Below are 26,244 nucleotides of genomic sequence, written 5' to 3'. Positions count from 1 at the left end.
CCTCTCCAGCACTGGCTACTTTGTTTCACATTGTGTCACTGGGGAAGCTGACTCCAGAGGCATCTGCCTAGGCTCACATAGTCATTAGATCTCTTCAGAAACTACTGGTCTTTTGTGAGATTCTAAGGTCTTTGAGACTGAAGTGGTCAAAATCTGACAGCTGCTGTGAGCAAGTAAGGCCTTGGAGAGAAGTGAAGTCTTGGGGCCACTCTTTCCCATTCTCTGGCCTTACGTGATGGTGTAAGAGTTAGGTGTGAATCCCAGCTATTTGGTTCACCTAGCTGAAACTGAGGTGGTATTTGAAAGCATCTGTTCACACTGAGGCTAGTGCCTAAGTGAACACCCAGGATGAAATGGATGTGCAGTCCTGAGTGCTCCCTTTTTCCAGGGCACAGGTGGCCTCTTTATCCTGGTTTCACTGCCACTTAGGCTGTTCTAACAGGTGTCTGGTTATCTCTCTGATTTGGATGTGTGTTTGCCTTTCCTCTGGTTGGCTCTGATCTGCCTGAGGGCCTGGTAATGTGCTTATCTCATCAGCTGCCTATCAGTCTCTCTTGGCACAACCCTAGCCCTAGCCTTCTTCCCCAAGGCCAGCTACTTGACCCAGCCTGCTGTTACCAGGGTGCCTGATCATGGACAGCCAGGTGTGTGTGTGTGTGTGTGTGTGTGTGTGTGTGTATCTAGTCTTCAATGAGATCCATTTATTTCAAGGTTGTTTTTTTTTTCCCAGTGTTACTGACCATTAGCCCCATCCTAAGGGCTGCCTGCTTAACTCAGGGGGTTTATTCACATCCACACTGTGTCTACCCAAATGATTTCCAAAACTTTGTCCCCAGCCTGGAACTCATTGCTGCCTTTCAGGGCCCCAAATGTCCACTGACCATTTCCTGTAGAAATCCAAAAATTATAATCTCCTATTTTCCTGTTCCAACAAGCACCTGCACCTTCCTATGTGCTCCAGAACTCCGTGTTGCATTAGCTAAGAACCTGCACAGTACCCCAGACTCTTCCCCCTCTTTCACACCCACTCTCCATCTGCCAAGCCCAGCCAGCTCTTCCGCCCCCAAGAATCATTTCCATCCATCCCCTCCATGTCAGCCCTTATAGGATGCTTCCGTCACCCTCCTGATCACCATCATTCTTAACATTTATAAATAATCATACTATTATTACTATTGTTCTTATTATCATTCACAGCTCTCCCCACCAGATCTTAAATGTTTTGTGAGCTAGAGTACATAGCTCATTTATCCTCACTATATCTGCAGGGGTTTTTTATGATACCTAAAATAGAATAGGGGCTTAAGAAAATTTTGTGGAATGAAAGAATAGCTCGCATGTGTTAAGTGATGGCTTAGAAACTGTACTCAGTGCTCTGAATGCATTTTCTCACAGAACTGTTACTGCAATTAAGTTGGAATTGATCCCTTATCTGAAGTGCTTGAGACCAGAAGTGGTTTAGGTTTCAGACATTTTCAGATTGTGGAAAATTTACATATGCATAAGGAGATTATGTTGGGTATAGGAACCAAGTCTAAAACTAAAATTAATTCATTTTTCATGAATATCTTAGGAACAGCCTGAATGTTGTTTTTACACATATTCAGTATGCCTTTGTATTGACTGCAACCTGTTCCAGGAGGTCAGGGATGGGATCTGAAGTGGTGGCAACATGATGGTGTTCAAAAAGTTTTGGGGTTGGGGATGAGGGTTACTCAATCTGCATTATAATATCCTTCTTACAGGTGGGGAGGTAGAGGTGCAGAGGTTGCCAGGCAAGCAGCAGAGCTGGGCTCTAGTTCAGAGACTGGACATGTAAACATGCCATTGCACTGGCTCTCGCAGCATCGATAAGTGAGCTGCAGCTCCCAGTCCCACATCCCTCTTCCTACCATTCTTGTGATTCCCGTGGTGTGCGTCCTTTGGTGGGACATGGGAGAATTCTTTCTAGATGGTGCTCAGATAAGCATTTTTAAATAACTAGATACTTATTTAATGTGCATTAGAGGAAAAATGACTTGGCATAATATACTTGTGGTTTTCCTGCAATTATTGCCCAAGATAACCATAAAATAATAGAAGCTAAGTTGTTTAAAGCAGAGTGAAGGGGAACAGTAAGTAAATAAGTGTTAGGTAGCCCAAGGGTTTGGTGCAAATAGCATGTTGCTCAGGAAACATTTTCCTGTGGAGGGATGTGAACTGTACCCCAAACCCCATCCAGTTCTTAGGTCTCAGGTTGAGACCTGAGACCAAGGGTGTCCAGATCTCAGCCATTTAGCCCAGAACACTTAGTAAGCTGTGTGGTGTACTATGTCTTTTCTTTCAGTACAGATAGATCACTCTGAAGGGACCTCACATACCAGAGGTCAAGAACTGTTAAGAAGGAGGTGTTGGGGGCTCACATCTTCACCCAACCCAGGAAGGACTTATTTTACTCCTCAGCTTGACCTCGACCCAAGTCTGTGATTCAGCGGAGGAAGGTGGATCTGCAAAGAATCCAAGGAGGCTCCATGAAGAGCAGCTACTAGCACTCACACAGATCACCCACCCCACACCAAGAAGCTACTGCTCCTCATCTCCAAGGAAAGGACCATAATGCTGAGCCCTCACTTCCCGCCTTCATCCCTTGGGGCCAGTGAAGGGAGGCCTGCCACATATGCCTTTCAGATTCCTGATGGAAGCTATAGGTGCCTGGCTCTAGAAGCTGAGGAGAGCAGCAGTGAGGAGGGCCTGCAGGTAGAGGTGGGGCTTCTGGATCTGGAAGAAGATGAAGTGGCCAACAGAAGCAGAGACACCCAAGGAATATCACAGCTTCCCAGAGCTCTGGGCATCCAGCCACTCAGCTGCTCCAGGGAGGAACAAAGTGGGTCCCAGCATGAGGACAGGTCTAGCCACTGGGATGTGGTACAGTCCAGGCAGGTGTTAATAGCCACCTCCAGCCCTATTCCTGGGTCAAGATCAGCCCAGAAACCAGGTAAGCTTGTGTTCTTTCTTCCCAGAGTCACAGGAAATGCCAAAAGTCCTTAAGCAAGGGCTCCTGCACATATATTCCCAGGATGCATAGCCATCACCACAGGTACATGAGTATGCCCAGATCCACAGCTATGAAGAGGCAGGAAAAGCTGTAGGCTACTACAGTTCCAGCTGTTCCACATCTAACCCCGCTTCTTTCTCTGAAGACAGTGTGAAGGCAGCAAGAGAAAGCAAGTAGCATACTTGGTGAGAAGCCCATCTCCCACTCTCATTTGCCCTTTAATCATTAGTGGTGACAAATCCCAAGCAATGATGGGGCAGGCAGAGCCCCTCATGAAAGGTATGGAACTCAGCTACTGCCAGGGTACTAGGGATGCTGCACTGGACAAACATGGTCTCTGTCCTTTTGACACTCATACAGCACAGGGGAAATTCTCGTTCTAAGCTCTGATCTAGGCAGTAGGGAAATTGAGAAATTGAGACTCAGTAAGAATGCTAAGTTTGCTCAACATATTGGTGGCTGAGCTGAGCCCACATTCCTCATTTAGGCCTGGGTTTCCCATCTGTTGGAGACAAAGGCAGAAGCCATGTCACCTTGGCTGCGGTGGGATCCAATGACAGTGTGTGGGCAGCACTGCGTGAAGCACAGAAGGAGGAAGGAAGGAGGAGGATCATTTTCCCCTGGGCGGGTATTGGAGCAGGCAGAACACAGCAGGGTGGGGCAGGGCAACCCACTCTGAATCACCTCCTCCACTCTCTGCCCATGGAAATGCTGAAGTGGGTCCAGATGGGGAGGCTGCTCTGCGCAGGCAGTTGCTGCTTCCAGTGTATCCTGGGGGTGCCCAGAACAGTCCTGGGAGGGTTTGTGCGTCAAGAGACTGGAGGAATACTTCATTTTTGTGCCAGTGTCCTTGACACCCTGGCTGGCATCTCACCAGACTTCCCACCCACTCTGCTTTCTGAAATAATTCTTTGCAGGCTGTGACCACTACCCTACCATGGACACAGTAGCTACCCAGGCATGGCTCACCCAAGGACCTGGACAGGAGCAGAGAGGAACTGTTCTGTCCATCTGTCATGCGGGGAGACCCCCCAGAGTCAGTTTAAATATGAGTCCCTAAAATCTTGAAGTGCCCCCTCCTGAGATTTCCTTCCTTTCTTTGCACAGGCCATAGCTTGGGGTTAGGAGATAGGGATCCTGGCTCTGGGCCCAGTGCCCACTACCGAGCCCTACCAAGTCCTTTCCCCTTGGTGAGTTTGTTTCTTCACCTGTAAAAATAGAATAAGAACAGGAGCTGTTGTAAGGGTGCAGTCGTCTTAGATGTGAGGTTATTTTGAAAAAAAAGTTTACAGTACTCATTGAGTTGAAATGGAAATGGTCATCAGCTCAAACAATAGAACTGCTGTTTGTTGAGCTGTGTGCAAAGCCCACTGTGCTAAGAGCTTTACACATACCACCTCATTTAATCTCACAGCAATACCCATTATGTAAATAACAAAATGGAGGCTCAGAGAATGTAAGTGACTTGTCCAGGATGTGTGGTTAGCAAATTCAGCCATATTTAAACTTTTTGTTGCTGTTTTGTTTTTTTGAGGTAGGGTCTCTCTCTAGCTCAGGCTGACCTTAGATTCACTGTGTAGTCTCAGGCTGGCCTTGAAATCACAGGGATCCTACTACCTCAGTCTCTTGAGTGCTGGGATTAAAGGTGTGCACCACCATGCCTGGTCCTATATTTATTTATTTATTTATTTATTTTTTAATATTTTTAGTTCATTTTTTATTTATTTATTTGAGAGTGACAGACAGAGAGAAAGACAGATAGAGGGAGAGAGAGAGAATGGGCGAGCCAGGGCTTCCAGCCTCTGCAAACGAACTCCAGACGCGTGCGCCCCCTTGTGCATCTGGCTAACATGGGACCTGGGGAACCGAGCCGCGAACCGGGGTCCTTAGGCTTCACAGGCAAGTGCTTAACCACTAAGCCATCTCTCCAGCCCTATTTTTTTAAAATTTATTTGCATGTACACATGTATGTGTGTGTGAGAGTGCATTCCAGGGTCTCTTGCCACTGCAAATAAATGCCTGTGCCACTTTTTGTGACCAGTTTACAGGATGCCTTGGGAATTGAAGCCCGGGATGTTAGGCTTTGCAAGCAAATGGCTTTTAACTGCTGAGCCATCTTCCCAGCCCAAGCTGCATTTTAAAAATATAAATGGACCGGGCATGGTGGCACATGCTTTTAATTTCAGCACTCGGGAGGCAGAGGTAGGAGGATTACAGTGAGTTCGAGGCCACCCTAAGACTACATAGTAAATTCTAGGTCATCCTGGGCTGAAGTGAGACCCTACCTTGAAAAAGAAAAAAAAAGGGCTTATGTTATTAGCTATGATTCTATTCTGGAACTGTGTTGTCTGTAGACACCTGGAATGGAAGAGAACATGACTAAGAGTCACTTTAATAATCCTGTGGGTATCCTACACCCAGTAAGTCATCTGATAGTATTTCATTCTCTGTATCTTTCCATAGCCTTCCGAGTCCTTCATTTTATAGGAGAGACACCTGAGGCTCAGAGATTAAAATTATCTGCCTCAGATTGTATACTAGATTCCTTTCTCTCCTTAATGTCTAGCCAGTTGCTCTCCAGTTCGGATCTGAACAATTCCAGGGACAAAGGGGCAGGGAAGATTTCTCAGAGCTGGAGGCAAGAAGGAAGCTGAATCTGCGAGAGAGTCAGAATCGCAGTGGTCTTGGGCCAAAGTACCAGTGGCCTTTCTTCTCCCTGTGACAGGGAGTGGCAGGTCCCTTTCCTCTGCCAGGGAAGTGGGTGGGGTAGGGGCAGGGGCATGGAAAACCTGGGGAGATGTCAGGTTATTAGTGGCTTAAGGCTTCCTTTTAAAACTTCCTTCCATTACCACCAAGGATTATGAGCATCTTCAGACAATCACACCCATCCTTCGGCAATTAAACCTGACTTTCCAGAGCACTGCCTGGTGGTTTGAAGTCTGAGCCATGCATCTTCAGCCTTAGGCACTGGGATCAGTAGGTAGTGGTACTGTTTCCCTAAGATCTGGGTACCAGCTGAACAGAACAGAAGAGGGTCATTGGCAGACTGGAAGGGGGGTGTTGCAGAGGGCTGAGGTGGGCAGCAGCTTCAAACTCAAGTTTTATGTTACCAGCTGCTGCCTATTTGGGAGAACACATGTGTAGCACCTCATTTAATCTTACAGCATGGGAGAATATATATGGGAAGGAAAGATTGCTGTACAGATGGACACTGAAGCCCAGATACAGAAATTAACTTGTTCACTTTTATACAGTAGTGCAACTGAAGGCTGGAATCCTGAGAGTCTACCTCCCAGTTCAGCTGCTCATCATCGTGTCGAATGCTCTGTATGGATTCAGCCCTATGACTTCCAAACTTGTCTTTTCTTTCCTGCTCCTTCTTTCCCTCTTCTTTATCTTCTGCTTTTGAGACAGGCTGGCTTGGACCTTGATAAGGAACCCAGAACGACCTTGAACTCAAAATTCCTCTGCTTCTACTTCCTGAGTGGTAGGGTCATAGATGTGTCCCACCATGCCAGCCTCAGACTTCTTTTATCTGCTTACAGATGAGGAAACTGGGCATAAGGAATTTAAATACATTGTCAAAGCCTCACAGGCTGTGGGTGGAGGAGCTGAGATTTGAACCCTGAGAGGTCTTGGGCCCATGCTTTTAATATCCTCTCTGCTGCTTTGTCTCCATGGAGACAAGGCAGCAGACTGTTCCTCCACCTACCATGGGCTAGGAAAAGCCTGTTCAGGCTCTGAGAGTGGGTGGGGGGATACAGCCAAGCCACCTTCCCTCCACTTCAGATGTATCAGGAACCCAGGATGACTCAGACCCTCCTTTGTCTTGGGGCAGAGGGCTATCTATTGGATTCGAGGGACTTTGCCCTTCTAGTGGACACTGCACTGAGCCATGGGATTGGGGTGTGGGTCTAGGTTGTCAGAGGAGCCTACCCTTGGCCTCATCCATCTGTATTAAGCAAAGGACACTGTCTATTTTATTAATCAGAAAGCTGAGAAGCCAAGATCAAGGGCCCTGCTCCTCAGGCTTGGCCAAAAGACAGCAGACTGAGCAGGAGACTAGGCAGGAAGCTCATGGCCCTTCCCAAACCACAGTTGGCTATGAAGGAAAGTGATTGTGAGGAGCATCATTCACAGGTTCACATATACCTCTCTGTAGGCTTGTACCTTACATGTGTCCATAAGCATGCATGCATAACTCCCATGACAATCTATATAATGTTCTCATGCAAACATTCTTATATGTAGGAACCTACATATGTGTACATGTATGACTGCCCTAAGACCCTGACTCATCTGTGCAGTGGGTTAACACTGGCATAAAACTGCCAAAGATCCTCTCATCCATCATACCTGTCATGTGTCTCAGATTTGCTTGTAGACCCAAGACCCACTTGAGGACATGGAACAGATGCATGTAAATGTTCTCATACTCATAGGTCCCCTCTCATAGAGACAGGCTGAAGCCATGTTTTTTTCTCCCATTCCTTTTGTGCACACCCACACTTTGAGAGCTCTCTTGCATTCGTGTTCTATCCTACAGGCATATCAACTCTTGCATATCCACTGTCACACACCTACATGCAGACGGAACCATTTTCTTTTCCGGGGCTCTTTCTCTTTTATATCCACCCACTCAGTAATCCTAACCTCTCTCCCTGCCTGTCACCCACACACTTTGTTTCCTGGTCTCCCACAGGCTCAGCTGCAGTCACTTCCCCAGCACATGCACTGGGGAAAGTAATACACTGCTTGGTTCCAATCTCCAAGGCCCACATTCTGCCTCCCAACTGTCACAACAGGACAACAGGGAATTCCCTGACATCCATGAAATCAGACAGAGAAATAGAAGTGGCCCGAGAGGGTTTGACTCCTCAGTCACTTGACCTCTTGCACTTGGAGTCTATCCACTGGGGATAAACAATTGGTCATAAACCTGAACATCCACGGGTCTGTGTCTCAGAAAACCTTGGGTGAGGTGGGTGTACATCAGCATATTTCTGACTTACTTTAGCAGAAACCTACATACTACTCTTGACACTGAAATCAAGCAAAACAAACCACTCTGGCTGGATGGGTGGTGAACCCAGGCTGGGGATGTAGACAGTGCGTGTTACTAATCTTGATTCCAAGTCCATCAACCCTTCTCATTGAGTGGCACTGGAATGTGGTAATACGGATTTTTAATAGTGTCCTGGGGACGGGCACACAGTTACTACTGCCATTGCTGAACTCATCCTAAATGGCATTTGGGAAAGTTGGGGAACCAAAGCTACACAGCATCTTATCAGGCTGGTGGGGAGGTGATAACTCTCTTCAGCCCCATTTGCTTAAGTTCTACCTGGAAGGCAATTACTCTAGTTACTGGGGCTAAGCGAGGTGGGGTAAGGGGATGGCCTGGCGTGGGTAACGCGTCCAGGGAGGAAGGTGGTATCCCTTGTGGGGAATCTCCCAGATCGACTTTAAAGGGGACAAAAGTGGGAGGAATAGAGAAAAGGGTGAATGAGAGGGTGGCATACGAAGCAACTTGGGGAGAAAGAATTTAGGGGCACAAGCACAGACCTAAAGATACAAGAAAGGTGAACAGGAGGCCAGGCAGAAAATGAGGCACAGAGAGGTGAAAAATAGAAGGAAAGGGGGACTGCTTGGAGCGGCTGAACAAGCCAGGGGGAGTCGCACCCCCCAGGGCTGGGCGGAGCGGACAGGCGGGCGGGCGGGGTGGCACTAGGGCCCCGGGGAGCGGGCGGCAGGACAGCGGCCGTGCTCGAGTCTCCGGGCTCCGGTCCCGGGCGGCGGCGGCGGCGAGGAGGGGCTCGGGGCGCAGAGCCCGGCGGGAGTGCGGGATCTCGGGCCGGGGCGCACGCACGACCGTGGCCAGGTGAGCCGAGGAGGCTGCTGCTCTCGGGAGCGCGCGGCGGGCGCTGGAGGTGAGTGAGGGTGCCGGCCTGGCGGGGACCTCGCGGCGCCGGGCGACCTCGTCCCGTCCACCTGCGTAGCTGCCGCCACCGCCCCGGAGGAGGTGGCGCATCCTGGCTCCAGTCCCCGCCGGCAGGGTGACCTTGGCCGAGTTGCTGCTGTGGCGCTGAGACTCAATTTCCCCATGTGTGCGGGGGAGGCTGGAGGATGCTAGGGCTCCCCGGCAGCCCAGGCGCGGGACCGCCACCTTCCCGAGCTGCGTGAGGCTCCAGCCCTCGCTCCTTCTCCGCGAGCCGATCTCGGGAGACCGCCATAGGCTCCAGGGTGGGCATCAGCCCGGGCTGTGCGACCCCAGGGCGCGCCAGAAGAGTCCAGCTGTCAAGACCCCGGGACTGGGGCTCTGACCGCGGTGGACCGACCTGGGCGCCTGCAGGGGCGGCGGGACTGCCTGTGCCCACCCGCATCCACACCTCTTGCGGGTGGGTCTGGGGCTGCTGTAGGGTGGGGGCACAGGATGCCACTCTGCGTGGACTCCAGGTCCCAACCCTACCTGGGGAAACGAAGTCCTTTAGGAAGAGCTGTCAGGGACACTCCAAACCTCCCCAAATTCTCTTTGCACCGCTACTATTGGGGGAGAACCAGATCCTGAAGTGGAGAGTGGTCCCTTTTCTGACGACTACACTTTGGAATAAACGGTACGGAATGGGAGATCTGGTTTGGCCCCTGACAAAACCTCCGAGAAATCGAGGGGGAAGGTCTTCTCTTCTCCCTCCACACCCCAAGTTATGTGGAGACAGGGACCCCTGTGCTCCACGTGTGGGTTTTCTAGACAGGATGAGAGCTGAGTGGGGAGCTGTGAGTAGCACGTGCCCATACCCCACTCTCACCCTGTCCTGCGTGGCAGGTGGCACTGGAGTAAGCCACCTTGTTGTGGGATTGTGACAGATTCTTGCTCTGTCCAACACCCAGAGAGGTTGGCAGGGTGGCCCTGAAGGGCAAGTGTGCAGACCTAAGTGCTACTGCTGCTGGTTCTAGGGACAGTCCCATTCCTGGTTTGAAAGTGAGAGATAAGATAGGGTGCTGGTCAGGGAGGTGCCTTGATAGCACCAGGATACCCCACGGGTGCCCCAGGATTAGTCTCCATATGTGTTGGGGGCTGAGGCAAAACTGAACCTCATGTTTGCCTTTACCATATTATCTCAGGCAGCAGGCTTAGACCTCCACACAGAATCTGAAATGTTTTATTGGCTAACATCACTCAAGTTTGATATGGAAGAACTGGGAAAGTATTTACTGATGGGTCCCCATGACTTGCAATCCCCACTTTTCACCCTATCCCTACTTCGCAAGCCATTTCTCTCTCCCAGAACTTAAATGTAGTTGTCTCTGAACCAGCATTTCCATGTTAAAATAAGGCATTAAACTCTTTCCATCCCTTCTCAGCTATTGCCCTTCTACACTGTTCTAGGTAGTACTCAAGTGGTGTTTGTTCCTGGCTAGTCTTTTCAGTTAGCAGCTTATCTAACTTCCCAGCTTCCAAGGTGGGAAGACTGAGACCAGAGAGAGGAAGAGGTTTGCACAGGGTGGCTCTTCAGGCAGGAGGTGGCAGAGCTGTCACTCCCTGGAAAGGGCAATGTCAGTGGAAGGGTCACAGGGCATCTGGAAACAGGGCAGAAGCACATGGTGTGAAGGTAAACTTCTTTTCCTCTTCTCCACTTCTAGCTTTAGGTCTCCAGGTTGATAGGTCACTCCCTGAGGCAGGAAGGGTTGTGTGGGGAGAATGGGTACCCTGTTCCCTCCCCCCTTCCACAAGAATAACCCTTCCAAATAGGATGAACACACCTCCAGCTCAGGGGCCTGGCCTCAGAGGCACCTTTTCCTTCAGGGCAGCTCCCAGGCTTCCAGACATGAGCTCATCTGAGTAGCTGATGCCAGGAAGGGAGGGACTGAAGGGAAGCAGGCAGGGTTGCATAGATTGGGGCACCACAGGCCCCTGGGAAGTAGAGTAAGCACTGTTGGCAAAGACCTGCAGGCTCTGTACTATTGTGAAGAGAGGACAGAGGCAAGATAGGCCAGGGCAGGGTCAATGGAGAGTGGATGGGGACAGGCCAAGAGCCCTGGCTGTGGTGCCAGGCTGACCTCTGCCACCTGCTTACTTGCCACGTGATCTTGTGTGAAACTCTTGCCCTCTGAAGACCTCAGTGTCCCTGGCTAGCAATGAGGTGGAAGGGTACTTAGGAACTGGGATTATAGTAGTAAACAGGACAGATAGTCCTGTTCTCAAGGAGTGCATTTAAAACACACACACACACACACACACACACACACACACACACACACTTTTCACATATTGTTGAGACTAGGGGGCGCTGTCTTACTATATAGCTTAGGCTGGCTTGGAACTTGCTATGAAGCCCAAGCTGGCATTGAACTTGTGATCCCCTTGTCTCAACCTTCTAAGTTCTTGTATTACAGGTAAGGGCCACCTTGCCTGGTTAGGAGTTTCCATTTTAATTGAGAGAATAATAGGGCAAGAAAAAAGGGCATAATTTCAGAGAAATAACCCTTGTGAAGATGGAGACCAAGCATAGAGGCTACTTTGTGGCTAGGTAAGGCCTATTTCTGGGACAACAGTGGAATGGAGGTCTGAGTGGTATTTGATGGGTGGTCAAGACTTCCTGGAGAAAGCATGTCCACAATGGGCCCAGAGCCTAGGAGAATTCAGCTGGGAGGGTGTCCCAGAGGATGGTAAAGGCCTACACACAGGGTTGGGGGGTGGGTGATATGTGTTGGTTACAGGTTGCATCATCCTCCCCCCCACTCTAGTCTTTAAACTGAAGGCTACAAGAGCCCTTTGTGGACTGTCTCTGAATATTGAGCTCAGTTGCTATTCAGTGTGGCTGGAGGAGAAGTGTACATGGGAACAGCCCCCAGGCTGTCATTCCAGAGGCTTACCCAAAGCCCTCTTACTGGAATGAACTCTTTACCAATTGGCTGCTGCTGACATTCCACCACCCTGGGTTCATCTTTTCCACTTGGTCAGGCAGGCTGGTCTAGGACTGCACTGACCCTGCCCTGCCCTGACCTGACCTGCAGCCCCGCCTCTCTGAATGCTGCAGTTGGAGCAAAAGTCATCCTACCTCTGTGTCACCTGCTTCCTGCATGCATGGATGCTATGGTTCAACCCTGAGATTCCACTTCTAGATGGCTGAGAGATCCTAAGAACATTATGTAACCTCTCTGGACTCCTATTTCCTTATCTATAAAATAGGGACAATAATAGGTCTTGTACTGTTGTTATGAAAAGTAGATGAGTTGGTGATGAATGCTTTAAAAATGAGCTTCTGGGCCTGCGTTAAAATGATTAAAGGAGCTTGCTTGCAAAGCCTTTCTACCCAGGGTTTAATTCTGCAGCCACCCACATAAAGCTTTGCAGGCATTGAATTACAGTGGCAAGAGACTGGCGCGTGCGCGCGCGCGCGCACACACACACACACACACATAAATAAATAAATAAGCTAACTATTAATAGCACAACCATGTTTTGATCTCTGTTAAAATAGCAAGCCCTTGAAGAGATGACCCAAGGCTCATCATATCTCATGTAAATTTCTTCTTGGTGTTTGGCCAGGGTGTTCTAATGGTGGGGGATGGGCTGAACTCAATGGGAAGAATCTTGACTGAGCTTCCAGGAAGGCTAACTAGCTGGTGGACTTGAACAATCCTTTGCTTCCTCTGAGCCTCAGGCTTCAGTTTTGAGCCTGGTTGAGATGGGCAGTAAGGATTGGAGGGGAGCACAGCATGAAAGAGCCCAAAAGACCCCCAAAAATGTTGGTCCGTGGGCTGGGGAGATGGATCAGTAGTTTAAGGCACTTACTTGCAAAGAATTCCAGCCTGGGGTTCAATTCCCCAGCACCCACTTAAAGTCAGATACAAAAAGTGGCACAATCCAAAACAAAACAAAACAAAAAAAGCATAAAACCAGGCGTGGTGGTGCACGCCTTTAATCCCAGCACTTGGGAGGCAGAGGTAGGAGAATCGCCTTCAGTTTGAGGCCAGCCTGAGACAACATAGTGAATTCCAGGTCAGCCTGAGCTAGAGGGAGACCCTACCTTGAAAAAACAAAAACAAAACAAAACAAAACAAAAAGTGGCACAATCATCTGGCATGTGTTTGCAGTGACAAGAGATCCTGGAGCCCTGACCCCAGATATGTGCAAATATATATATTACATATGTATATTATACATACATATATATGTAATATATATTATATATGCAATATATAGTGTATACATATATATGTAATACATAATATATATAATAATTACACATACATATATATATGTATGTATAATTACTATTATTATGTTTTTGGTTTTTTGAGGTAAGCTCTCACTCTAGCTCAGGCTGTCCTGGATTTCACTATATAGTCTCAGGGCAGCCTCAAACTCACAGCGATCCTCCTACCTCTGCCTTCCAAGTGTTGGGATTAAAGGTGTGCACCACCATGCCCAGCTAAAAAAAAAATGTTTTTTAATGTTGGACCTGTAGTGTCTAAGGTCAAGGAGGGGGCAGTAGGATGAGCTCATGAACAAGGTTGACCTGAGACCCTGTGTCTAGGATAAGGTTACCTGGAGATTAAAAATACTCAATAGATGAAATCTGTTTTTTAAAACATTTTTTTACTGGTAACTTCTGTAAATATAAATAATATACCATAATCATAATGCCCTTCTACCACCCTCCCTTCTTCCCCTCCTAAATTTCCCCCTCACTGAATCACTTCTTTCTGACTAATGTCTCTTCGGTTTTGATGTCATCATTTTCCCTCCTATTACACAGCTCTTGTGTAGGCAGCATCAGCCGCTATGAGTTCATGACTATCAAGTCCACTTTGTGTTTGGGGAAGACAGCATTGTAAGCACTCCTCCCCTATCTTGGCTCTATCATTCTTTCTGCCACCTCTTCTGCAGTGGTTCCTGAGCCTTGGAGGATGTGATAGAGATGTCTCATTTAGAAAATCAAGGCTTTTGACAAATATTTTAGTGTTAGTTACAACGTGTCATGATCATCCCAAGTCTCTTCCATGTCAACAGCTCCATGAGACCAGTCCTGTTATTATCATTATTTTACAAATCGGATACTAAGACACAGAAAGGCTGGTTAAGTTAGCTCCTAAGCTCACACAGCTGGTAAGTGGCCAGATGCAAACCCCAGGCAGTCTGATCCCAAACACTTCAAGCTTTACTCCTCATGACATGATCTCTTCTGCTTTAGATGGAATGACAGAGAGTCAGAGAGGCCAAGCCACTCCTCCAGAACACAGTGTTTCTCTTGATCCTTATCATCTCTGTCCCTCAGGCCCTGGGAAAGAGGAGCCTTGTAAGATCTGGGGATCAGAGTACCAAAGTTGGCAGGTGAGTCAGCTCCACCTCCTTTCTTCCCTGCCCCTTTCCCCTGTAGAGTAAGTCAGGGAGGATTAAGTGTGCCCTGTAGGCACCACGGACAGGGGAAGCCCTGCCAGGGTCTCGTGTGTGAGCATTGTTAATGCTAATGAGCTTACGTGGCTGCCAAGTGTCTGAGCTATAATGCCGCCAGCAGTCCAGTATGTCCCATCACCGTCCAGATAGGGGAAACTGAGACCAAAGAGTCCAGAGTTTGCCTCCAAGTCATACAGACAGGAGGGAGCCCTTCATTGATGGCCTCTTGTCCTAGCTTCTAGGCTGCTTAGGATTTGCAGGCTCCCTGGAGAGATGGAACAAGGGTCCCTTTCCATGTATTCCCAAGGTGGCCTTGGCCTCAGCTAGGACATGATCCCTTCCTTTGGGAGGACACAAAGAGTTGGGTAGTGGGGAGGTCACTGATTAAAAAATAGACTGTCATGTGCATGGGACAGGCATGCCATCACCCAGCCTCTGGCCATTTGGCTTCCCTGGGCCGAGCTATCAAGCTCCACTCAGTTTTCCTGCTGGGGCCCCACCCACCTTGCCTGGATCTGGGCCTGAGTCTACATGATTGCCAACCCCACATACTTCTCTGCCTCCTGCACGCCTGCCCATTCTCCAGGCAGATGGTGCTTTCACTGAGCTTGGGTGGGCCCAAAATTCAACTGTTGGCTTCAAGCTGTGACACAGAAGTCTGATGTCACCACATACTGGCTTTGTGGCCTTGGATAAGGACCCCTCTCTCCCTCTCTCTTTCTCTCTCTCTCTCTCTCTCTCTCTGCCTTCAGCATTGATAGCAGAATGATGTCAGTGCAGCTTTGGAAGCCTTCTCCAGGTTCCTTCTCTCATTGAAACCTGGCAAAGAGTGCTGAAGACCCCATACAGAGAGGTGACATGACTTGCAAAGGCCACTGAGCTAAGAGGCAGCAGAGCAGTCCGTGAAAGCAGAGGACTGGTCCAGATCACCTTGAAAATGTCACTCCTATCCAATTTCTCTGGGTTGAGTGAGGTTTCATGGAGTCACAGAGGTGCAGCCTTCAAAGTAGGGACCTGAGCAGTGTTTTATTCATCTGTTCCTTCTCTTAAGTCATGAATGTTTGTTCAGCCCCAACTATGGCCTAGACATGGAGGCAGGGACATAGCCAGGTGTCTACCCTGTGGGGTCAGAGCCAACTGACATTAAAACAAACACCAGACTTCTTTATCCCTGAAGATTCAGGTTGAAGTCTCTAAGAGCCCTTTGGCTCTGACCTGTGAGGTACCAGTCTTTGGCATGTGGGGTGGGTGCTTGATATTCCATGACCCTGTGACATCTTTCCTGCTTGTTCCCATTTGCTGCCCTGCCTTTTCCCAATTGGGATCCCTGAAAAAGTAGCTGGGGATGGAGAGATAGCTCAATGGTTAAAGTGCTTGCTTGCAAAGCCTGATGGCCCAGGCTTAATTCCTCAGACCCACATAAAGCCAGATGCATGAAATGGCGCATGCATTGACAGTTTGTTTTCAGTGGCAGGAGGCCCTGGATGCCCATACACTCTCTTGCTCTGTTTCTCAAATAAACAAATAATTAAAAAAAAAATTTTGTTTATTTTTATTTATTTATTTGAGAGTGACAGAGAGAGAAAGAGGCAGAGAGAGAGAGAGAGAGAGAGAGAGAGAGAGAGAGAGCAGAGTGGGTATGCCAGGGCTTCTAGCCACTGCAAACAAACTCCAGATGCGTGTGCCCCCTTGTGCATCTGGCTAACGTGGGTCCTGGGGAATCGAGCCTCAAACCAGGGTCCTTAGGCTTCACAGGCAAGTGCTTAACCGCTAAGCCATCTCTCCAGCCCAACAAATAATTTTTTAAAAGATAGCTGGTACTATTCTTAGCATGTCAGGATGGGGAGGAGAGGGCATATAGGTGCATTGTTTATGCCTTTGCGTCATCGGGGTTATAGTCAGTGCTGCCAGCATGGCCTTCATCAGTGTCATGGCAGGCATGTCTCCCATGTGGCTCTGAAGTGAGCACATGCTTGGTACTATGCAGAGGGTAGAGCAACTTTCTAGGACCCATAACCTACCCCTCTGTCCTGCCACGCCCATACAGAATCTCTAGACCTCACGCAGAGGAATAAGCCATGAAATACAGTAGTCGGGGCTGGAATGTAACTCAGTTGGTAGAGTGCTGCCTACCATGCATGAAAGCCTGGAATGAGTCCCCAGCACCACAAAACCTGGCATGATGGTGGACCACTGTCATCTCAACATTCAGGAGGTAGAATCAGGAGGATCAGAAGTTCAGGGTCATTCTCAGCTACATAAGAAGTTTAAGGCCAGCCTGGCATGCATGAGATCCTGTCTCTAGAAACAGAAAGAAAAAGAGAAAGCAAAAAGTTAAAGAAGAAAGGAAAGGAGGGAGGGAGGGAGGGAGAGAGAGAGGAAGGAAGGGAGGAAAGTCAGCTAGGATTAGGAGAAAGTTGCTTGGTGAAATCACTTCTTTATGTATTTGGCATATGTTTACTGAGCACATGGTAGATGTGGCAGCCTGTGGGTACCCTGACAAATAAAACAGGGTTATTCACGAAGCTTGATCATTACTCAGTCCTCACACCCCACTGTCACTGAAGCTCATGTGCCAGGCCTGATTACTGTTTACTTTGCACATATGTGCCTGATCCTTGTAACCACGCAGCAGGGTAGGAATTAGGTGATTGTTACAGAGGAGTAAACTGAAGCTCAGCAGCTATGAAGCTTGCTAAAGGTCACCATGGCTTATGATCAGATTGGTTAGAACAAAGCAAGTATTTCAGATCAAATGGTAGTAAGTAGTGCCAGGGTTTGGGACTTTTTGTGCTGCCTCATGAGAGGGACCTTATTGTTGCAATGAAATTAACAAGTTGAGGTTGTTCCATCCCTAGGGAACTTGGAATTGCTGAGGAAATCAGTCATATGTGTCCAGAGTTTTCATGAACCTGAAATGAAGCTCAGCTACCCTGGGGGCTGAAGCCAAATCATATTTGAATGGACTGGCCTGGAGGTGGCACTGAACAGGAGGCTCAGCTGAGGAGCCAGTCATATGCTGTGAGATCCTGGGTAGGCCACCTGGCCTTCTCTTTGTTTCTCTGTCTTCTGTCTCTTTCTTTCTTGGTTTTTTAATTTTACTTTTTTTATTATTATGTCAAAAGCTTATTATATAGCCCTGGCCAGACTCAAATTTGTGGCAATCCTCCTACCTCTGCCTTCTGAGTGTTTGGATTACAGGCATACACCATATCTAGCCTCTGGCTCAGTTTTCTAGTCTATAAACCAGCTTAATAATTCCTGCTCTGCCTATATTTCTGATGGATGGAAAGTGTTCCATAAAAGAGTCACACATAGTCAAATGATGGTATATTATTATTATATGTATTTGTGCCCATTAACATACTACTTTTGTTCCTTTTGTTTTTGAAACAGGCTCTCATGTAGCCTATGCTGGCTTTGAGCTCACTATGTAGCTGAGGATGATGACCTTGAATTTTTCATCCTCCTGCCTTTACCTCCCAAGTGCTGAGATTACAGGCATGCACAACCATGTTCAGTTTATGTAGTGTTAGGGATGAGCCCAGGTTTCATACATGCTAGGCAAGTACTCTTCCAGCTGAATTAGAACCCTAGCCCATCCCTTTTGCCTTTTTATTAATTTTTTAGTTAGTACACAAAAAAATAGGCTTTGGGCTAGAGGGATGGATTAGCGGTTAAGGCACTTGCCTGCAAAGCCAGAGGACCCAGGTTCGATTTCCCAGAACCCACTCTCTCCCTCTCTTTTTCTCTCTTTGTCTCTCTCTGACTCTAATAAATAAATAAAAATAAATCTTAAAAATATGACATTATGACATTTCATATCATTATGTATGAGTATTTATTTTTGCACATTGCTCATACCCAACTTCCTAATATGTTTTATTAAATGTATTTTTAAGGGCTGGGGAGATGGCTTAGCAGTTAAGGTGCTTGCCTGTACAGCCTAAAGACCTAGGTTCAATTCCCCAGTACCCACATAAGCCAGATACACAGGGTGGCACATGCATCTGGAATTCATTTGCAGTGGCTAAAGGCCCTGGCATGCCCATTCTCTCTCTATCTGCCTTTCTTTGTCTCTCTCTCTCTCTCTCTCTCTCTCTCTTAAATAAATAAAAAGTACATTCAAAATGTATTTTTATTAACATTAGGGAGAGTACATTCTGGGCATTTGCCTATGTGTTTGCTAGCTGTAAGCTTACTTGTAAATTCATGGGCTCTAAAGTCTCCAACCTGGCTATGCTTTGTGGTCCAATGGGTATAGGCTGGAGCCCAGGAATTTCCATATTGAATGCATTCTTTGGGGGTTGTGGACCACCTTCAGGTTTCTCATCTGGGAAGGAGAAGGAAAGGGACTTTCTGGGGCCTCACATGGAGTTGGAGATCAGGCTGGGGCTGAAACCCAGGCTTCCAGATTCTGGTCTGGCCTTTTCCTGCCATCCTAAATCTGGGGAGAATGGTGAGTGATGATGCTGATGGGTTCCAGCTGTGCTAGGCATTTTACATGGCATAGACTGTTTAGTTGCTATAGGAATGGGAAAGGCAACATTGTCCAGAGCAACTTGACCTCCTGGCACACTTGAACATTGGGTGGAAGATTCTGATGTACCTCTTGGAAAGGAAGACATGGATTTCAAAGCATACCTTCTAGACACTCACCATTCTCCAGAAGCATATGCCCTTGAGATAAGAGCTGTCTGCTAACTCAGTTACCTGTAAACCTGGCAGCTAGGAGGAGGGGGCATATACCTTCTACAAGGTGCTTACCTAATGTGCATACCTCCATGCTGGCAGCTGCATGAGCACCATGTGCCTCCATGTGTATGCCTGAAGGTGGTCAGTGTGCACATCTTCATATGTGTCCTACCCCTCTATGGAACACATTCTGTTGTGTGTTATACGAGTTTGAAGCAGGCTGTGCCTCTGTGCATGGGTCTATGAGCAGGGGAGGATGTGCTGGCTCTAGCTGAGGTCAGGGGACAGAGAGGGATGCAGGAAGATCCCAACTAGCAGGAGAAAGTCCATTATAGAGGCCATTTTGTGTTTTTGTATTATGTTCCCAGTGTAGCCTCCCTCAGAACCTTATCATGAGCCACTTGCTCTATAAGGCCACTCTTCCCCTACATATGCCCATGCCTTACCCCTTGCCTCCCTCATTTCCTCATGCAGAACTCTTTTATTACCTTTGCAAACCTGCAAATCACTGTCCAACTCATGTATTCCTCATCTTCTGTCCACACTTCACTTTACTCCATAGAAATAAATATATAAAAACAGTTTTTGAAAAATATCCTAAATGCTTAAAGTAGACATAAGAGTACTTTCTACCTTACAGCTTGTGAGGATAAACTATCAGAAGAATGTTAATAGTCGGGATGGAGAGATGGTTTAGCTGTTAAGGTACTTGCAAAGCCTAAGGACCCAGAAACCCATGTAAGCTAGGTGCACATGGTAGTGCATGCATCTGGAGTTGGTTTTTTTAAAAAAAGAATGTTAATACTTTAAGGAGGAAGACCTTGTACTTGGACTTAAGTGAAAGGGCAGTTACCCCAAGGAACAAGTGTGCCAGGCCTCTGATAACTTGGCTGTGGTCACTCACCCTCATAGCCACCAGTTATTCCAGATGGACTCCTAGCACCTTTGGCAGATGTGAACAAGCCTGAGACCCAAGAAGACCTAGCCACTCTAAACCCCCATTTGGCCTTATGCTCCCCCTGGGAGAAGCAGCAGTTGTAGGGTCTCACCCTAGGGAAGGCACTGGGCTCCACAGCCACTAACCCTATGAACAAGTGGTCTCAGCTCCAGAGCACTTGGGCCATCATTATCATTCCTTCTGTTTTTTTTTTTCCTCCCGAGTTATTTATTTTTCTGCAAGGAAGGAATGTGGGGAATTTACCACAAGGCTGCCCTTCATATTTTTGGTTGCACTGTGGCCCCTCTATATGAAAGGAGCATCAGAGACAGATGGCTACAGAGCTGAGGAGGCAGAGGGTCCTGGCCAGCAGTGGGGCTTGAGGTCCAGGGCAGAGCCCATGGTGTGTTTGGCCTGTGGCACAAGCTTCACTATGCCTACACTCCTGTGGAATTAGACCTGGTTTACCACAGGCAGCCTGGCCTCTGGGCAAGCCTGCTGGTGTATTCTGTCAAAGGTTCCTTCTTTTCAGCTGGTCTTGCTTTGGGCCATGGGGTGAGAGGGTAGGGGAGGTAGGGCAGGACTTCTTTGAGCCTTCTAGCCTCTGTGAGCTGTTACCATTACTTGAAATACTTCTTATCTCTACTTTTCAAGACCTAGGGTAAATGCCTTCCCCTCCAGGAAGCCTTCCTCGCAGTGTCATCCTAATTCTCTCAAGCTCTGGGTTCTCCTGATACTTTGTGTACCATTCTACTTCTTAGACCCTACACAACAACTTGAATCTTTAGCTCCCTTTTCACCCACAGACTTGCTTCTCAGTTTCCCTCTCCTCCTAGGAATTATCCTAAAAATCTCCAATCAGGAATTTAGATGAATCTGGAATCTGGCTCCAGGGATGAGTGATAGAGCAAATATAAAGGTATATGGAAGCTTTGGATTGGAGGTGGGGAGCTAGTCCTTTAGTCCACATTTCCTGAGACCCTCCTGCTGATGGCCTTGGCTGGGCTAGGGCATTAAAGAGGTAGGCTGTGGATTCTAACTAGCACAGGACTCAAGGGAAGGTCCACATCTATGTGCATGTCTCATAGTATGACAGGTCCTGAGATGAATGGTAGGGACTCAGGTGACTGAAACCCTGCCTGTCCCTGGTAAAGCATAGAGGAGGGAAACCCCTCTTAGCTGCCCAAGGATGCCAGTTTCCTAGCTCCTGGATTATATGTATGTCCATCCTACACTCCCAGTGCTTCAGCTGGGCTTTAGAGCCTACAGGTCAGCCTTACCAGGGCCAGACTGAGAGACTGGAGCCTGGGCTCTGTGGCTGTCCATGAACCCTCTGCTTCAGTTGCTGCTACCCTAAGCCTGAACCTGCTGCTCTCTGGCTACCATGTATAAGTTTCTGAACTCTACAAATTACAGACAAGTGATTCAGCCAGTAGAACATGCAAGATGAATGTTGTAGGGCCTAGCAATCCTAATAGTGCTTTTTTTCCTTTTCCTTAGGGATAACTCCCAGCCAGGTCTCATCTCTATCTCCCTCTTCTTCCATCTCTGTCCTGCTTAATCCCCATCCGTAACTGGCCTGGAGATGGAGTAGAACCTGCCCCTTCCCCATGGTGTCTGAGATTTCTCTCCTGCTGTCTCCTGTGAGGCCTGCTTATACTCCAAGGCCTCTGGGCTAGGCTGAGCAGAGGGTGAGCCGTGAGGTTGAAATCTGGGTGGTCTGAGCTGGGCTTCTTAGAAGTGGCAGCTGGGCTCAATCTGGGAGAGGAAAGTGAACTCCATAGATGAAAGGCTTGGAGCAACCAAACTGCCCTGTGTGCACCCTGCTCCACCCCTGACCAACTGTGAGAACTGGGGTGAGCTATCTAGTTCATCTTCCTCATTTCTAAGCTGGCCATCAGGGGGCCTCCTTTAGAAGTTGCTGTGAGGATTCAAGGAAGGACAAGTGAGCCCTTTGCTTGCAGCATCTGGTGCTCAGTAGTGAAAGAGTTGGTCATGGGCTGGGATGATTGGTCCAAAGCCTGTCAACCAGGTTCCATTCCCCAGTACCCACATAATGCCATCAGATGCACAAAATAACACATGCATCTGGAGCTTGTTTGCAGTGGCAAGAGGCCCTGATATGCCGATTCTCTCTCCAAATAAAGATAAAGTAAAATAAAATAAAAAGAAAGAGTTGGCCATGCAGAGAGTTATGTCCCTGACCTGCAATGTGAGTGGGGACAGATGATCCAGACTGTCACAAAGCAAAGTAAGGGACACCTTGGTGCCTAAAGGTAGACAGCCCAAAGAAAGGATGGTACATGCCCTATGTTACACTCCAAGCTCAGCCTCTGGCTGGCTCTCCAACACTTCTGTGACTCAGTATCTTCTCTGAGGGGCTACTGTAAAGGTACGTTAAGCAGGGACCTGTTATGGTATGTAGTATGTGGCAAGCAGTCTCTGAAAGGTAACTGAGAAGCAAATAGTACCTGAGTGGTGCAGATTCAATGGTGATGGTCAGAAAGGGCTTTTAGAAAGGATGGTCACATTTGAGTTAGGTGGTAGATTAAAACATATAGAAAGGATGGGAAACAGAAAGGTCACAGCTAGAGAGGTCTGTGTATCTCTGCCCCAGGCAGGAGCTCACAGGGTAAAAGCTATTGTTGGCTCCAGAGAGAAGGGTACAGATTCGAGGGCTCACTCATTTGGCCAAGCCTTGCTGTTAGGGAGGGGCCTTGAATACCAGAGCAAGGACCACTCTGCTGGCTCCCCCATGTCTTGAGGATATAGCTCAAGTTTTTGAGCAGGAGAAAAGCACGAATGGAGCTGGAGAATATGGCTGCGTGGGGTGGGTTGATAGGCGGGGGAGAGACTGGGGGTGGAGAGGCCATTTAAAAGGCAGTTGCAAAATCAGTTTTCCTGATAAAGAGCTGGGCTGAGTCATCTGTGGAGGAGAAAATTCATATCCAGCTCCTCCCGGTGCTGCTGAGGTGGGATTTTCCTGTCTTGTCAGCCAGGCGCTTGGCTGTCTTTCCCAGAGGCTTTGAGAGCCGAAGCGGGCAGCTGGAGGAGCATCCCAGCGAAGCTGGGCTGCAGGGAGGACCCAGTCAGAGTGAGTAAGCTGAGCACTCAGAGGGGCCCTTGAGGTTTGGGGTGTGACTCAGGGCATGTGGCATCCCCTCTCTGGGCTGAAGTTTTCCCTGTAGGCACTAAGGAAAAGGCAGATGGGGGCCTCTGTGAGCCTGTTGGTGGAAAGGTTGGAGCTGGGCCTGGGTATCCCCATTTCTATCTCTGTGTCCTCGTGACCTACAGTCCTTTTTTCCTCCCAAGAGTGGATTGTTTGGTGGTCTGCAACTGTAGTTAGACTGTATTCACCGTGTTTGTGGCATGGATAGAGAACTCCCTGGGGTCTTGTCATTTCCACCACTGCAGGGAGGATGCATAAGGCAGGGCTGGCAAGGTAGACAGACCATTACTCAGGCCTCCTCATCTTCCTGTCCCAGTCAAGCCAGAGATTGTACAGTGCTGACCATTGGGTCCTTCCTTACCCTAGCAGGGGGGTAGTGAACCCAGCCTGTTTACTTGTTCTGTTGCCAAGGCTCCCGGGCAGCCACAATAGACTGCCTCACACCAGTGTGTGTTCCCACCCCACCCTGACCTGGACACTCCTAGCGATGGCAGTAGTGTGATTTAGCATTTCCTTGAATTCCTAGTGTGCCCACCTTCTACTGTGGCTTCCCTTCCTCTACTCTAAACCCTTCCTCTGGATTCTTAGTTCAGACCAGCCTGGTGATGGACAGAACAGACAGCCGCTCAGAAGGTGACAAGAGGAGAAAGGGTTTGTCCTTGGTCAGTGCAAAACTAGAATTGAAGGTCTTCTGTCTCCCAATCTTAAAATATTCCCACTCCACTTGTTACACCCTACCAATCATTTCTGCCCATCAACTTGCCCTTAGAGGAAGAAGGGATAGGAAGCATAAGTTATAGGCAGAGGAAGGGGCATTGATTGTGACATGAGTAAAACAATTGGACTCTGCAAACTATGGACCAGAACCCCTGGAGCCTTTCATAATGCTCCTCCCTCTGAAGCCCTAGTCTGTAAGGAACAATGGTTAAGAGATGAGACTTAGCAGCCAGACTTTCTAAATTTTGAATCCCAGCTCTGCCACTTACAAGTAGTGGGTGGGTATCTCTGGGAGAATTAAGGATATTATCTTTTTGGATTATGAAAATGAACAAAATGGTAAGAATGTGAACTGCAGAGTAATATAACATATATAGGTATGTATTAAGTGCCTAATCATTGTTAGTTACTGGTCCATGTGTGGAAAATTGGTCACAACATGACCATCTTCCCCAAGGTGACACTCAGCCTCTGTGTCCTTCTCCCAATCTACGATCTGCCCTCTTCCCTCTGTCTGCCCTCTGGCCTTCAGGCTCCTGACCCAATGTCCAGTGCTCTCTATATAGGGTTGCCCTGCTAGGCTTAGACTAGGATGAGGATCTGTATCAGGCTCTGTACAGGTGTGGGCCACAGCCAGGCAGACAGGGCTTCTTTCTGGTTGCTGTGGCCCTTGGCCACCTCCTATTGCTCTGACACCAGGGAGCACAATCTTAGATCAGGTGGCTATTTTCAATCTATGACAAGGGACCCTGGAGTGCCTTTGGTTGTTCAAGCCTACCTCACCCTACCTTGTTTGTTTGTGTAGGGCAGCAAAAATCACTGGGCTGGGCTGGAGAAGTGGCTTAGCGGTTAAGCACTTGCCTGTGAAGCCTAAGGACCCCGATTCGAGGCTTGATTCCCCAGGACCCACGTTAGCCAGATGCACAAGTGGGCACACGCATCTGGAGTTCGTTTGCAGTGGTTGGTGGCCCTGGCCCGTTCTCTCCCTCCCTCTCCCTTTCTCTCTCTCTCTCAAATAAATAAATAAAAATCACTGAGCTTATTGGCTGGATCTGGTCCAAACTTCCTGCTGAATTCTTCTGTGGCATCCCTGCAGCTGATGTGTGCATTCCCCTGGGAGGGAGAGCTTATTCCCTTCTGGCTCTTTCTGCAGCTGCTCTTGTCCCAAAACAGGAGCTTTGGGGCCACTTGAATCTCAGATGTGTTGGGGGGGTCATCCATAGTAGGTCAGGCTATGAGTGGAGGCCAGATAGAAGTCAGCAGACAAGAGTCCTGGGCCAACTCCTCCTTTGTGACCTTTGCTGGCCAAGTTGTCCCCAAGGGCCCTTCACACTGGCATTTGAGGCTTTTTGCAATTCATGGTCAGTTGGAGCTGGGACTGAAGCAGAGCAGTAAGGAGAGATATAGCAACATGAAGGGACCTGGAGAGGTCTGATTGCTGGGAGCTCTCCTGTGAGAACCATGTGAACCCAGCTCCACTTCTTCCTGGCTCTGTGATGTTGAGAAGCTCACTGTAGCACAACACAACGGGCATGATCCTACTTTGTACCTGGTAGGGTTACTGTGAGACTTAAGCAATCTATGTAAAGTACATGTATAGGTACGCACTAAATGCCTAATCATTATTGGATGATGATGCTACAAGTGTGTCATAAGGAACACTGGTAGGCTCATTATCCTGTGTTTCATGGGATATAGTTTGTTCTGTGAAGCTTTGCATGGTTATCAGGCTAGAAGCAGAAAACTGTTCACCCGTGTGGCCCTGGGGAATAGAGCCACTCCAATAAGTGGAAATTACTGCACACACTTCATAGCAAAGGATATGTACTAGAGAAGGCACCCACTCCTCAGAGTACTGAGCCCATGTCAGTTGGATGTGTAAACAGGTTTGTCCAAACAGGGGTATGGTTTTGGGAGATGCAAAAATTGAATTCCTGAACAGCTACTTCTCAGGTTTTGTCATTTAGAGCCATAAGCTCTGCTTCCCCATAACTATGGAGTTCCTGTTACGTGAATTTCAGGAATGCCCCCCCCCACACACACACACAAACTCCTGGAGTAGAATGGGATCACCAGTGGCCAGATATCTCCAGGCTAGTGTGAACCTTCTTCCCTGTGTCCTCATGGTAGCTTCACAGCCCTTCTTGACTAAGGAGCTCATAGCTCTAGGAGGCAAAGGAGCTTGCCAGGGTCCCAAGGGTAACCAGCAACAGAACTTGGCTTCAGGTTTCTGAGCAGAACAGAGGTGGACACAGCATGGGCTGAACAACTCCTTAGGACCTTCCTGTGTA

The 26,244-nt window shown here is 48.3% G+C and overlaps 1 protein-coding gene across 4 annotated transcripts in view; it reads left to right on the top strand.

Moving 5' to 3' along the window:
• The window catches only part of Synpo (synaptopodin), a 56,122-nt gene that overhangs the window by 12,421 nt on the left and 17,457 nt on the right, over positions 1 to 26,244 (top strand). The window contains exon 2 of one of the 4 annotated variants that reach the window (XM_045132314.1): positions 2,327 to 2,974. In XM_045132314.1, the coding sequence (XP_044988249.1) occupies positions 2,596 to 2,974 (379 nt within the window). In that variant the 5' untranslated portion in view covers positions 2,327 to 2,595. Of the gene's footprint in view, positions 1 to 2,326; positions 2,975 to 8,905; positions 8,965 to 23,049; positions 23,162 to 26,244 lie in introns of those variants that run through there. The other 3 variants (XM_045132315.1, XM_045132317.1, XM_045132316.1) reach the window with 3 other exon arrangements.

This window comes from Jaculus jaculus, chromosome 13 (assembly GCF_020740685.1).
Source record: "Jaculus jaculus isolate mJacJac1 chromosome 13, mJacJac1.mat.Y.cur, whole genome shotgun sequence".
Classification (NCBI taxonomy): domain Eukaryota; kingdom Metazoa; phylum Chordata; class Mammalia; order Rodentia; family Dipodidae; genus Jaculus; species Jaculus jaculus.
This window is presented reverse-complemented; position numbering and strand designations above follow the sequence as displayed.